This window comes from Botrytis byssoidea (assembly GCF_014898295.1).
Source record: "Botrytis byssoidea strain MUCL 94 chromosome Unknown BBYS_006, whole genome shotgun sequence".
In the NCBI taxonomy this organism is placed as follows: Eukaryota; Fungi; Ascomycota; class Leotiomycetes; order Helotiales; family Sclerotiniaceae; genus Botrytis; species Botrytis byssoidea.
The window spans coordinates 1,176,260-1,191,223 of NW_024065847.1; the positions used below are offsets into that span (position 1 = coordinate 1,176,260).

The 14,964-nt window shown below is 43.9% G+C and overlaps 4 protein-coding genes across 4 annotated transcripts; 3 read left to right on the forward strand and 1 right to left on the reverse strand.

The window, feature by feature from the left end:
• On the forward strand, positions 1–3,623 carry EAE97_003801 (uncharacterized protein). Its single transcript, XM_038874313.1, has 5 exons — positions 1–425; positions 646–1,529; positions 1,589–2,747; positions 2,803–2,903; positions 2,955–3,623. Exons 2-5 carry the CDS (start codon positions 863–865, stop codon positions 3,098–3,100), a joined length of 2,073 nt encoding a protein of 690 aa, XP_038734922.1. The 5' UTR covers positions 1–425; positions 646–862; the 3' UTR covers positions 3,101–3,623.
• A 621-nt stretch (positions 3,624–4,244) lies between these two features.
• On the forward strand, positions 4,245–7,481 carry EAE97_003802 (uncharacterized protein; the record flags this gene model as incomplete). The annotated part of the gene is made up of 3 exons (XM_038874314.1): positions 4,245–4,256; positions 4,373–5,912; positions 5,962–7,481. The coding sequence occupies 3 exons, from the start codon at positions 4,245–4,247 to the stop codon at positions 7,479–7,481; spliced, it is 3,072 nt and encodes a 1,023-aa protein (XP_038734923.1).
• Positions 7,482–9,017: 1,536 nt separating this feature from the next.
• On the reverse strand, positions 9,018–13,050 carry EAE97_003803 (uncharacterized protein; the record flags this gene model as incomplete). Its single annotated transcript, XM_038874315.1, has 6 exons — positions 9,018–10,390; positions 10,437–11,681; positions 11,729–11,816; positions 11,871–12,472; positions 12,532–12,836; positions 13,037–13,050. The coding sequence occupies 6 exons, from the start codon at positions 13,048–13,050 to the stop codon at positions 9,018–9,020; spliced, it is 3,627 nt and encodes a 1,208-aa protein (XP_038734924.1).
• A 170-nt stretch (positions 13,051–13,220) lies between these two features.
• On the forward strand, positions 13,221–14,195 carry EAE97_003804 (uncharacterized protein; the record flags this gene model as incomplete). Its single annotated transcript, XM_038874316.1, has 2 exons — positions 13,221–13,557; positions 13,615–14,195. The coding sequence occupies 2 exons, from the start codon at positions 13,221–13,223 to the stop codon at positions 14,193–14,195; spliced, it is 918 nt and encodes a 305-aa protein (XP_038734925.1).
• Between the last annotated feature and the right edge of the window lie 769 nt (positions 14,196–14,964).

Below are 14,964 nucleotides of genomic sequence, written 5' to 3' on the forward strand. Positions count from 1 at the left end.
TCTCTCTCTCTCTCTCTCTCTCTCTCTCTCTCTCTCTCTCTCTCACTCTCACTCTCTCACTCTCTACCTATATTTCCAACCTCGATCATATCCACCCACTCGCCCATTTTTCTCATCTTAGATATCTTGTTGTGCTCCTCTTAATATCTCTCTCTCACACTCTCGCGATCTTCACTTCACTCCACTTCTCGTATCCTATGGGACTTCTTTTTCAGTTCCTCATCCATACCGAAAATAGCCTTTGACGCACTTCAAGAAGCGAACAAATTTGCTTGTTCGCAATCCCCCAAAAGACAACAATTTTCAAGGAGAAGAACAGAATAAAGACGGAGAAGAAGGCTACCAGGTATATACGAAAAAGATAAGAAAGAAAAAAGAGAGACAATAATCGCAAAAAAGCAAAGGCGAAAGCGAAACCCCCAAAAGTAAATAAATCCCTACTCTCTCTTCATAAATACTTTAACTTTTCCTCCTACCTTTCTTATGTATTTCTCTTCCCTTTCGCTGCCTCTTCCTCTCTTCCTCTCTCTCTACACCCTACCAAAATGGACTTTTGACGTCTGGTATTGTGTTGTATGTGTGCTGCATTAAACGGAGTTGGGGAGTTCATGTTCTTATTGAATATATTCTAAGAGCTTCTATAAGATTCTAGCTACGGAAAAAAACTTATATTCACCACACGCCACACACAACCTACCTAGGGCTGGTTTCACTCACCATAATAAGCCATTACATCAAAACCAACCGTCATATCGTATTTTTTATTTTTTATTCGCTCTCACAGTCTGTCCAACCACAATCGTTCGTCAGACCGGCTACACGCACCCACGGTCATCCCAGCGGGAATTATTATCTATTCTCAATGTCCTTTAACCTCTTTTCAAAAACACCAAGAAAACCAAAGAAACCTGAAGATAACGAGGAGGGAATTCAAACGGATTCGCCTCGCTCAAAATCCCCACTAAAGAAATCTTACTCAAGATTAAGTAAAAATAGAGAGGAGGAAAATATTAAATCAGAGGAAAAACAATCAGGCTCAACAAAATCCAGCCGTATTCGACCAAAATCGAGTGTGTACCCGTCGCGAAATTCTTTTGATCCAAATACTACTCACCCTTTAAACCTTCCGCCAGATCAACTGCGGAGGTTATCAACTCAAGTCAGGATGTCGGAACCTATGGATATTGACGTTGACTCTCCTGCCAGCGCTCGCAATCCTTCCCCACCACCTGCAACCAATTCACAATCAAACACCCAAGCAAGCTCATCAAAACCAGCAGAGCCTGCTCGTAAGCTTTCTTCAAAGTCTGCTCCAAAGCCTGCTCCTCAGCCAAGTGCACCCAATGGTGACAGTGCTCCAGCTAATGGAGAGGGACCACCTCCTCCTCCACCAGCTCACAAATCAAACCCAACAAGTCCTCAAGCGGTAGCGCCACCAACCCCAGAAGAAGCAGAGGCATTCAAAGATTCGGGAAATAGATACTACAAGGCTAAGCAGTACAAGAAAGCCATTGAAGAATACACCAAGGGTTCGTGCCTTCGAAAGGGTTTAACACATGACAACTGCTGATTTTTGTGCCATTTGTAGCTGTCGAAGCGATGCCATCATCATCCACCTATATCAACAATCGTGCTGCTGCTTATATGGCTGCTGGCCAATACTACCAGGCTTTAGAAGATTCCAAGCGAGCTGACCAGCTTGATCCTAACAACCACAAAGTACTTCTACGATTGGCTCGAATTTACATCAGTATGGGATTACCACAAGAGGCTATGGATACCTTTGGCCGCATTCAACCACCACCTTCAGCAAAAGATATGGCACCAGCCAAAGCTATGTTGCAACATCTTGCGTCTGCAGCAGACGCACTTAAGAACGGAACTGGATCAATGGCAATACACTCTATTGAGCAGGCAGAAAGATTACTTGGTATGGGTGTACCCAAGCCACGCAAATGGCAATTAATGCGTGGCGAGGCTTATCTAAAGATGGGCAATGTCAATGCTTTGGGAGATGCACAAAATGTTGCCATGTCTTTGTTACGAGGAAACAGCCAAGATCCTGAGGCGCTTGTTCTGAGGGGTAGAGCTTTATACTCTCAAGGCGAAAATGATAAGGCCATCCAGCATTTCCGACAAGCTTTGACTTGCGATCCTGATTACAGAGACGCAGTCAAGTATTTAAGATTGGTCAGGAAGGTTGATCAGTTGAAAACCGACGGAAACGCGGAATTCAAGGCTGGACGATACCCAAATGCCATCGAAAAGTACAGTGAAGCTCTCGCGCTCGACCCTACAAACAGAGGAACAAACTCCAAATTACTTCAAAATCGTGCTTTGTGCAAATCTCGCCTCAAGGATTATGCGGCTGCTATTGAGGATTGTGATCAAGCTCTTCAACTTGATCCTTCATACACCAAAGCAAAGAAGACAAAAGCTACCGCTCTTGGCGAGTCTGGCCAGTGGGAGGAAGCTGTACGCGAGCTCAAGCAGTTGCAAGAACAAGATCCTTCCGACGCTAGTATTGCTAGGGAGGTACGAAGAGCTGAACTCGAGCTGAAGAAGAGCAAGAGAAAGGATTACTACAAGATTCTTGGCGTTGAGAAGGACGCAGATGACAACCAGATTAAGAAGGCTTATAGAAAGGCTGCAATCATCCATCATCCAGATAAGAACCGGGATGATCCACATGCAGAGGAGCGATTCAAGGATATTGGAGAAGCCTACGAGACCTTGAGTGATTCTGAGTAAGTTTGATCTGGTTTTCCTGACATTACCGCGTTGTCTAACATAATACTTCAGGAAACGTGCACGATACGATAGTGGTGTAGACTTGGAAGATCCAATGGATGGCTTTGGAGGCGGTATGGGTGGTGGTGGGGGAGGAATGAATATTGATCCAGGTTAGTCTACAACCTTGATGGTCTGAATTACACTGCTAATTTTGTCAATAGAAATTCTCATGCAAATGTTTGGAGCCCAGATGGGAGGGGGCCGTGGAGGTGGAGGTGGTTTCCACAGCTTCGGTGGAGGTATGCCGCAGGGAGGTCGCGCTCGGGGCGCTCCTCAAGGCTTTCCTGGTGGATTCTCGTTCCAGTGACCTGATCAAGATCAGAATCAGGATATCAATCAAGATCAATCCACCTCTCACAACACATCAAAAAGTTCGCGTCAAAGTTCTGATTTCACAAAGGCTTCTCATGATCCTGACAGAACATGGTGGCTACGTAAAGCATGGGTGGGGTTCCTACTGGCGGGCGTTCTTCTTCCTGTTGATCTCTTGGCCCTTCTAGCTTTTTTAATGGCCGGAGTGTACATTTGCATCAAAATCACCTTTTACGCGCGTCGAAAACGCGACGCCTCATAGAATTTGGGGATTAGATTCCATTGCAGGCGTTTTCTATCGTGGATTTTCATTTTTGATCCCAGCTTTGAAAGCATGATGAAAGGATAACCACATACACACCGGACAGATTTTGAAACAGCATCAAGAAATTTGAAGGGGGTAATGTGACAAATGAGGAATTGATGTACATGTCTGATGATATTTATCATAATGACATGGGATTTCTTTTATTACCTTAACTTAAATAGACTATTAATGAACATAGTTTGAAAGATTTCTAAACGTATTCAATAACATAACTGGGTGACATATGTTATACAGTGTGAAAATTATATATCTAACGCCGGCCTTCTTCCCTTCCAAGTATTCTCAGATTCGTCAGACAATCCCTTGGGAATTTTTCAATAGTCGCAACGAGTAGTTACCCAACTGAAGACTGAATCCGGATAAAATAGGGGCCGTCTCTCACGTGTCACCTTTTCACCAAGCGAAAGGCTGAAATTAAACCTTGCCTTACCCTTCATTCAGATTTGTGTGTTGTGGTGGGGCAGTATCTTCTGAAGAACCGCTTTCAGTAGAACTTTTCCAACATCATATTGCAAAAAACTGGCAACGAAAGTTATTTTAAGAGCTCAGGATACACACTCAAAAATCAGATAGGGATTCAACGTACAATTTTACAATCGTGCATCAAGTCTTCTTTCTATTGCAAGCTTTTGTCTCGTCCCCAACCATCCAACGAATAAATCTAAGAATTATTATGACTCGATAGCGGAGTCTCAAAGAATGCTACAGATGTACATGCGATCTACTTTACAATAATTGTGGATCATCTGAACTTCCTAAACCTTTCTGTCTGCTGTAACCTCAAGCTTTAGTTCTAGGGAATACAGCAGTCATGGACGCCCAGGTATGTTTTTGATACACCGCTTCCGGGAACTTCTGCGCTGGCGGGGGTATTGCTCGAGAATGGAAGTTTGGAAATAAAGGATGGAACATCTGTACTAATCTGCCATTATTGTATAGATTGAGAAAGCCATCGAAATCGCATGGGACCCTCGATCCGACCCAAACTTAAAACAACAAGCGGTTCAATATCTCACTCAAGTCCGAGGCGACACCTCGAGCCTACAAGCATGCCTTAACCTCTTCACCAGAGCTCCAAAAGCCGCCGAAGTCGTACGATTAGTTTCACTGGACATTGTCAACAATGCGATTCAAACTCAACATATAGACGATCAGAGCTTGCGTGGGCTCAAGGAACAACTACATGACTATGTCAGAAGAACATATGCCTCTGGGAACGAGGTCGATCCACCTGCTTTACAGAACAAGCTCACACAAACCTTGACATTTTTATTCTCATCGTTATACAAGGAAGGCTGGGAAAGTTTCATCAGAGATTTCCTAAGCTTCGCAGGTCATCAAAATGGATCAGTGGATAATCTTTCTGGAGTTGTATTATATTTGCGGCTTTTAAGCTCTATCCATGACGAGATTGCCGATTTGATGATAGCCAGAGCTGGAGAAGAGACAAAGCGAAATGTTGAGTTGAAGGACCTTGTGCGTGCTCGGGATGTACAGACGGTCGCAGGCTCTTTTCAACAAATTCTCACATACTGGCAAGGCAACAACGATGCCATTGTTGAAATGACATTAAAAGTTATTGGAAAGTGGGTCTCGTGGATTGATATCTCTTTGGTCGTAAATCAGGATATCTTGAATTTGTTGTTTCCATTGGTTGGCCGAAACCCTAACGGAGGTGAAGACAAAGTCAAGGAAGCAGCAATAGACTGCTTCACAGAGATTGTGGCAAAGAAGATGAAACCTTCTGATAAGATAGGAATGATTCTGTTCTTGAACCTTGGAGAAGTTGTGTCGCAACTTATCGCTAGTCCAGCCCTACATGACTTACGGAACACTTCTAGCTATGATACCGATCTTGCGGAAGCGGTTGCAAAACTGGTCAACAACGTTGTTTCAGATCTGGTCAAAATCCTCGAGGACACCAAAGTTGAACCCGATGTTCGAGCCCAAGCAGAGCAATTATTGCAAACTTTCCTTCCACTTCTACTCAGATTTTTCTCGGACGAGTACGACGAGATATGCGCAACAGTCATACCATCTCTCACAGAGCTAAACACATTCTTACGCAAAGCACAACCATTACCACCTGCATATTCCGCCATGTTGACACCTGTTCTCAATGCGATCATACAAAAAATGAGATACGATGACACTTCTTCATACGCCGATGAGGATGAATTAACAGACGAGGCTGAATTCCAAGAGCTTCGAAAAAGATTACAGGTTCTTCAAAAGACTATCGCTGCAGTTGATGAAGCTCTGTATGTTGATGTCTTGAGCAACGTGATTGGAAGTACATTCCAAAGACTCGAAGAGCAAAATGGCCAGATAGACTGGCGTGATTTAGACCTTGCACTACACGAAATGTACCTTTTTGGGGAACTTACGCTCGTCAACGGTGGCCTCTATGCCAAAAGCCAGCCATCCAGTATCGCAGCCGAACGTTTGATCGTCATGATGTCTAAAATGGTCGAGTCCGGTAAGATTGTGCCAGCCCCCTTACAGGAGAATTCACTAATTGTAAATAGGCATTGCTTCATTCAATCATCCTGCCATTTCACTCCAATATATGGAAATCTGCGTTCGATACTGTTCGTTTTTTGAGAACCAAACCCAATATATCCCTCAAGTTCTCGAGCAATTTGTTAGTTTTGTGCACCATAGTCATTCACGGGTCAGGATACGTTCGTGGTATCTATTTCACCGATTTGTAAAACACTTGAGAGGTCAAGTAGGCAATGTTGCGGAGACTATCATTCAATCAATCAGTGATCTCCTTCCTTTGAAGGCAGAGGTACCAAGGGAAAATGATGATGACATGTCATCAGATGATGGCAACCATGATGCAGCGGATGTTGCATTCAATGCCCAACTCAATCTTTACGAGGCAATTGGTTGTATTTCATCCACAACTTCAACACCAATAGAGAAGCAAGCCATTTACGCAAGAACAATCATGGATCCTCTGTTCTCAGACATTGAGCGAAACTTAGAGCAAGCTAAGTCGGGAAACGCACAAGCTGTTCTACAAATTCATCACATCGTTTTCGCTCTTGGATCGTTAGCCCATGGATTTTCTGACTGGTCCCCAGGAGAAGGAAAAAGGGCTGGACAGGCACCTGTCAAAGAGATAACCATTGAATTCAGCCGTGCCGCGGAAGCAATTTTGTTTGCGCTCGAGGCACTCAAGGCCTCTTTCGAGGTCCGTAATGCAGCAAGATCCTCATTCTCTAGACTGATGGGAGTCATGGGAGTTGCTATGCTCCCTCTCCTTCCAAGATGGATCGATGGCTTGTTGTCCCAAAGTTCTTCCAAGGAAGAAATCGCCATGTTCTTGAGATTATTGGATCAAGTGGTATTTGGATTTAAGAAGGATATACATGAAGTTCTCAACTCCCTACTGACACCACTTTTCCAACGAGTTTTTGCTAGCTTAAGCGAGCCGGTTACAGGAACAGATGATGGAATTCAACTCGCTGAATTGCGAAGAGAATATTTGACCTTTGTGACGGTCATCTTGAACAACGAGCTCGGTTCCGTTCTTGTCAGCGAGCAGAATCAGGCTTTCTTTGAACCCCTCATTCAGTCGGTCACAACCTTGGCGAAGACAGTCACAAATGAAAATGGCAATCTCGCGGCCAGCAAGATTGCCTTTAACGTTATGACAAAGATGGCAGAGATCTGGGGTGGCCCAACAATTGCCACTCCAGGCCAGCCCATTACCTCGCCTGTTTCCCCTCAACCAACGTTCCCAGGCTTTGATAGTTTTCTCATTGAACGTTTTCATCCGGTTTGTTGGGAGGTTCTTCGCGATCCAAACTTCAGACCATTGGTCGATGCACAATCCAAGAGCGTTTTGAATGAATTGGCGGGATTGGAACAGGTCATCTATATGAAGACTGGAAATATGTTTGTGGAGCATCTACAGGGCAATTTCTTCCCAAGTATGGGCGTAGATGGTAGCGGATTTATCAAGAGCATGGTGGAGAGTCCTGAAAGAAAGGGACTGGCGACGTTTTTGCAGAACTGGATGAAAGGAAAAGCTTAGAGCAATGCATTCATTTGCACAGGCAAGAGACGATGGTAGCGATGAGGCAATGAGGTTTCGTTGATATCCGATCGGAGGAGACTTACTGATTGTTAGAACGGCATGAGGGGAGGAGAGGAATCATTGCATTTTCGAATGGCGTTGGAATGGATGTTTATATTATGGTTGGCTGGTGATTGCAACGAAACTTAAACTATACCACAAATGGATATGCAGGTATTGGGATGGGAGAATGAATATCATGATCCTTTCAATTGGGCTTTAGGTTGAAACAGTGCTTAGGGAGAAGAAGTGGAATAGTCTGACGTTGTTGCTTCGGTTCGAAAACAGTGGATGTGCTGAAATGAATTGAGGGTGCTTATCCATTGTTGATGATTCAGTAAGCGATCACTAGAAGAGAAAGGTCATATCATTCACTTTCGTATGCCGAAATGCTCTTGTGCGTATGTTATGAGGATTTGGGATGGGTGCAGCACGGTTTTGTAGTTGCAGAGGATGGATAGAGCGAGATAAATTAGCTGAGCTGTAGAAATAAGGAGAAAGAGGTGGTAGGCGGAAGCTGGTGTTTATGCTGAAGCCAAATTCGAATGAGGTGAATTAAATAAATTAGATATTTTAGATATATTGTCTAGGTTAATCTGCCAACTGATTTCCTTCCTCATACTCGCCGAGGGATATACTCATTCTCGTCCCATGTGCTTTGCGATCAGTTTAGGTCTTTTTATCTCACAGTGCCAGATCAGAAGTTCGGTCATTTGTATTTCCTTCCTTCCAAACCATGTTGACGGGCGATGGAAGGGCTTTTACGTATGAAGAGCAAGCACAATTTCAGAAACATTCAAGTAGACAAAAATATCGTCAATCCAGCGCCGATTTCCTGGGATCTACTTGTCGAGATACTCCAAGGTCTTTTTGGAAAGGATAAAAGACCGACAAATAGAGATACTTCTGTTACGAGAATGGGTAGAGGAGATTGAGAAATGTAGGGCGAATTTGGATGGGTAAACAATGGGGAAAGGGGAGACTCCAAAACCTGCATTGAGAATGGTTGAAATATTAGGGAATGGGAAGACAATAGATGATATTAGTATATGACGGGCAAGAGTAAAAGAGCTAATAGGATAACGAGGGAGATGATCGAGATGTGGTTGGAAAATGAAGGCTATACTTTGGAGATTGGTTATTGGGCTGTTTGATGGATTATGGGAAAGGGAGTAACTGACCAGAATAAGACTCAAGTGCATTAAACTCATAACACTGGAATGTACAATACTTCATTGCGATTCATGATCGTCTCTAGCGAAGTGATTGATTTTCTAATGGTATCAAGTAGCCTTCTAGGAACCTCAGCAGAAACGAAAAATTTATTTGCGCTAGTAAAATTCTTCTTTATACTGTTGTGTTAACATTAAGACTAAGCTTCCAGTCTCATACTAGAAAAGGGTATATCCACCCATATGCACCCAGATGTATCCATACATTCATAACGCCATCGGCAATTGTTCTGATTGCCTTTCGTTCCAACCCCTCATAAAATCAAGCAATGTCCACGTTAGACCTAAAGTTACACTGACATTTGCACTCGGCAACTGGGCATTCCACGTGTCTATCAAACCAATTTACCGCATGATCCATATGAGCAGCATGCTTGCATTTCATGCAGAAAGTTAATTGATTGCCCATCCTCTTCACCAATGGATCCTCCGAAAGCTCAGGCCTGTCTGATCTTGGAGAGCCACAAATCTCTAAACAGATTCCGCAGCGAGGTAGGTGCGAGCCACAACGAGGACAGCTAAGGCCGGCATTAATACCGCTAGACATTAATGGATTGCGTTCGTCGGCGCTGGAAGAGGGACCAGCGGATGAATTAGGAGGTGCGGGAGCAGCGCCTGTAGCATTGTGACGATCGTTTGCCGAACGGTTATCGCAAAAGAGACAACGAAGAGTAACTTGGCGAATGGGGGGTTTAATAACTGGAATACCGTCTCGTTGACGAGACTTCTTGGCCGAGCCTTGGTCAAATTGGACGCGTAGTATGAATTGTTGATGGCGATTTAGATAAGCTTGGTAGTCACGACGCCAGGCATCGCAACGGATGTCGGAGATGTAACGAGGGTAGCAGAAAGACATGATTAGGATTGCGGTTTGGTAGTCAAAGAATTTTGCGACATATTTCGCCAAGATATCGACCATGTTGTCCGTGATTCCTGCAAGAACGATACCTTCGATGTCTCCGTGTTTGATAGCTTCTTCCATTTCCTTGTCAAGCCACTCTGTGAGTTGTAGGTCGCTAAGGTATCTTAAAGCTACACCGGCACGATATCTCAATGGTAAAGCCGTCTCATTTGCAATGACCTCCCAGTCTCTCGTTGTGATGTAGCTAAATATAGCTCTTAGATATGGATCGTCCGACATGTGAGCTTGTTCTCGAAGCGTCTTACTCCAATTAGAGAGATCAACATTGGGAGGACTCTTGACGGTGACATCGAGTGCTACAGCAACAAATACTAGCTCTTTGTCTCCACGTCTGAGGATCTCGACTGCTTGTTCAGGTTCGCCCTCAAACAACGCCCGTGCAGCTGCTTTAGTAAATTCTCCTCTTCCCTCTAGACGAGCCAACATCTCTTTTAGCTCTGCGGCAGGTGTTGCAAAACTGCACTGGGCAAGGCACAATTGTCGGTGTTGAGGCTTCATAGTTGGCACACCAGTATATTCTTCATGACCGACACGCTTATTTATAGAAGCAATAAGCCGTTCCCACTGAGTGGGATCAGGGATAACAGTGCTCTCAACAAGTCTTGATTCAGCTTTCCCGCCAAGATTATTGTTCCACAAGGTATGGACTCCCAAATAGCTAAGGTCAAGGGTTGAAGACAGCATACCGTCATCCTTAGCAGCTTTCTCGGCAACTGACAATGTTAAAAAGTTTCAAAGATAATAGAGAGAAGGACATACCTGAAATCCAGTACCACACATCCCTCAGCCATGGATCGTCCTTGACTAGTGATTTGTTCTTGTTGCAATCAAACAAATAACCATTGAGAGCACGTTGAATGAACAGATTATCAATTAGCATAGCTTCGGCCTTAGAAGATGGTATGCGGGATCCAAGTAAAATTTCGTGCATCTCCCTGCTTGAACGAATCTCGGTTGTCGATAGATTCTGAGCCTTCGACTTCCCCTTGCCCAAAAGACTCATAGTGGATAATTTGTTGTTCAAGGAGCCAAACCCGCCATAATCGCCAGCACCGCCTCTCTTAGCAAATGTTTCAGATACTGGATCGTTAACGGTCAAAAGCTGCCGGTCGATAGCTTCTGCAAAAGTTGCCTTTGTAAAAGCTGCTCTTTTGATCTGACTGCCAGGGGTTTCCGCTTTGACTTCTGATGCTGGAGCTCCGGGGCGCTCAAGAGCTTTGTCGAGAGCAGCCGCTAAAGACTTTTGAACGTGTGGGGTGCTGTATCCGTCTGGCCCAAAAACTGGCGTATTAAACTTCAACTCTTCTGCAAAAAGGGGGCCAAGGCTTTCCCGACGCTCGGTGGCATCTGCAAAGTCCATCAAAGTGTGATAGGGTACCTTATCGTGGTTATGTGGCGGTTGCCATGGCATGAAGTCCATCATTTGACCATTACTAGAGGGTGGTGCTTGCATAATCTCAAATGATCCTGAAGCTCTCAACGCGACGACGCGAGGCTGCAAATCTGTATTTCCTAGTGTTAACCAATCAAAAGAGACGATTCTATCCTCTTGCCTGCGACCATGATCTGGGTCTACATATGGGTATTCGAGATCAAATGACTTCTTAACCTGAAGTAACTCCGGGCTTCCTTTGACATCGTCTTCAGAGCCAGGGTCATAATACTCTTTGTTAGTCTTCAAGATTTGAAGTTGACCGGCGTTTGAGAGAACACCCAAAGTTCCCCGATGCTCTCTGCAATAGCGCAATGATTTAATATACGAACCCTGTTTGTCGGTAGAAATGACCTTCTTTAGTTGCAGAGCGGCTCCCCAAACATATCCATCGTTATCAAAAGCATCTAAATACATTGGAGAGGCTGTGGCTCGTGTACTGGCACGTCTATCCCAGACCATGAGTCCAGGTTGATCTAAAGAGGAGGAAGCAAAATAGTTGGGGTCTGAGTAGTCGATAGTAAGGTTATTGTTACATTTAGTTTGAAATGTGATTACTCCGCCGCTCGGATCTGTTATGTTTTAGTATATAGATCTAACGTTATGGAATTGAACTAACCTCTGAGATCGTGGATTCGAACACAAGAGTTCTTGATACCAATAGCAAGGGTTTGCGGTTGATCCTCGAAGAACTTGATGGTAGTTACCTGTTGGGTGTTGTCAGTAGCGCCATCAAGGGTGCTTTTCTCACGTCCACTCACGGTGGCCGACTCTAACTTTCTCGGCTCGACCGCATTATTTGGTACCTTCCATCCTGGCTGAGAGGTATCCCAACCAGTTAGACGTTGATTGACATCCCAAATCTGCAGGGAGCCATCATTGCGAACTCTTTCGAGACCAATTGCTAATAGTCCAGTAGTATTAAAAGCAACAGCTTGACATGCTCTTGGCTGTTTGATGGAAAGAGACAATACAGCATTAGAATTGTCGTCAACTCGTAGTAATTGAAGTTCGCCACTAGAAGTACCAACAGCAACCAAACCTTCGACAACTGGCGACCAGTCGAAAGTGTTCAAAGAGGGAATATCAATGTAACGAGATAAGGGTTCATACTCGAATTTACCTGGCCGTGCAAGACCCTTAGCCTCGTAGACTTGAAGGATTCGGTAATTCAAGTTGAACGCGACAAACTGTGCACGAGCCGAGTTTGGCGACCATCTAATGATCCCTTCCGTCTTGTCCATGTTTGCTGGAAAGTGCCAATCTGGTACTCTATCCCACTCTAAGAGTTCGACCCTTTCAACTCTTGCGTTTCTATCCGGCTGGTCGTATTGCCAAATGCCCAGTGGGTCTTGGGACCAGCCTGCAAGAAGTACCTATCAGCTGATCTGCCTGCACTCAAGGCAACTCAAAAGAACTCACCCTTTAGATGAGAAGTTGCTGATTGCGAGGGTTTCGGTCGGAATCGGAAAGACGTGAAATCGAAAATAATATTATTCACAACTTCATGATTAGCACAGTTTAGCTCTGGGTAGGTCTTGCATTCGTAGTCCTGCTCCTCTATAATATCCGTATTTCCAAGGGAATTATTTATGTTTTCAAGGTTTCCGACTCTGAAGTCGTAGCCGTAACCAGAACAAGTAGCGATAGGTTTGAATACTTTATTAGTTCGACTGTTCTGAGATCCAAATAAATTTGGAATAGCACGCTGCCCTGCGTCTTTCGATCTATAAGTCAACTATTAGTTAGATAGCTCCTAAACTTCATATATTGCTTGAAAGTTGATTCTGTGATTTTCTCTCTCGCCATACACAATAAAACAGTGAGATATAAATTTGCACTGAATTCGATCTCTTGAACTTCTAGACGTGAGAAGAACTGAGAAGCAGTAATAATAATTATCAAAAGTAAACACCAAAATACTCACAAGCTGTCTGCCATTGTATTGTTTGATGGCTCGTGCTCAGTCGGGTTAATGTTGTTCCATGTTGTTTCAAAGTGGGTTTGGGTGTGGAGGAAATAATATTTTGTAAGTTTAACAAATTTGACAAGGCTGAGCAACTACAACAAAATCAGTTTTGAATCAATTTTTTTATCAATTCAACAACAACATGGCACCAAAGCGTAAACTCTCGGATTCTGATGCCGCAGAAGTAGTGCATCCATCTAGACAAATTCAAGTCTACGGCGATGAACCAAAACCTGCAAAGAAAAGAAAGTCAGAACCTGCATTTAACAAAAAACAAGCTCATGCCTCCAGTGTCAACACCATAAAAAAGAAGATAAGAGACATCACAAGGAAGCTTGAGAGGGCGCAGGATCTTCCTGCAGATGTGCGCGTGGAGGATGAGCGAGCTCTTGCCGCATACCAACAAGAATTGGCCTCTGCAGAAGCTGAGAAGATTAGACAGAAAATGATAAAGAAATACCATATGGTCAGGTTCTTTGGTATGTTACTCCCTCGGTACAGGATCTGCTTTCCATAAGACTGATTGGGAATTATAGAGCGCCAAAAGGCTACCAGGCAATTAAAGAAACTCCGAAAACGTCTTCTGGAATCTGAATCTACTGAGGAAGTCGAGCAATTGAAGGATGAAATGCACATTCTCGAGGTAGATCTCAATTACACTCAATACCACCCTCTAAGTGAAACATACATTAGTCTTTATCCACCAAAGGGCTCAGGAGATGATGCAGAAGATAAAGCGACGAAGGAAAAACCTCCAATGTGGAAGGAGGTCGAAAAGTGCATGGAAGAAGGAACTCTTGATCGATTACGGAATAGAAAGCCAGATATCACCGTTTCGACTACAAAGCCTGTCAGACTTCCAGAGAGAAAGCTTGTAAAACCCAAGTTGACACCGGAAGCAAAGCCTGTCGTGCAAGCTCCAGCTATCGATACTACAGGAATGAATCGACGCCAGAGAAGAGCTCAACGCGGGGTGAAAGATTCTAGGGCTACAAAGATCGCAAAGAATAAATCCACTGGGTTTTCCAAGAACCAAGCATTTGGGGCCGTAGAAGGAGCGAGAGCGGACGAGGCTCAAGATGGTAATGTTAGCGACGGAGGTTTCTTCGAGGAGTAATGGTAATTTTATGGAGTTGGACTGTATTACGATACCCGTTTATCAAACACGTTTAAGTGAAAACCATGACTATCAATGTTATACTGTTTTATCTTTCAACAAACCATGCTTGCTTTCGTGAGACACTATGCTACCCTTCATCAGGAAGAGGCAGTCTGCAATTGGGAAGCACTAAAGGCTGGTTCGGATAATAATAAAGTTCTTATTGTATTGACTGTGGTTATCTGGGAATAGAGACTGGTCAGATAGCCGTAGATGGCACTCATCAATACAGTCTATTCTTTATTTCTGACCTTTTGCGTTCATACACGAAACAGCGTTAAACACGATTTTGTGTTGGGCGCACCTTATCTATCATGAGCATCATGTCAAGACCAAGAGTTATTCTCATTTATTTGCAATGTAGACAACGACGACTATTTCCAACCCAGCATTCTATTTAGCCAGAAAATTGACATGAAGACAACCTTGGAAATGCTCGCAACAAAGCATCTCTCAAAAATTCACCAGCCCTCAACTTCCATTATCCATCCAACTAGACACCAAAAAGCCCTCCACCATCAATTGCCTACTTCACCACCCAAATAAAATTCAAAGGCGCAAAAAAATGTTTCAAATGCCTGAAAACTCACTCCGGGAACGTCAGCAACAATGGCTGAGATCTTTTCGGAATTGGGGCACGCAGAAGCGCGACCGTAGTACCACACATCTCTCTCTGTTTGTTTATGAGGATAGTATTCTTGTTTGAATCTATATTGTTAACTTGTGA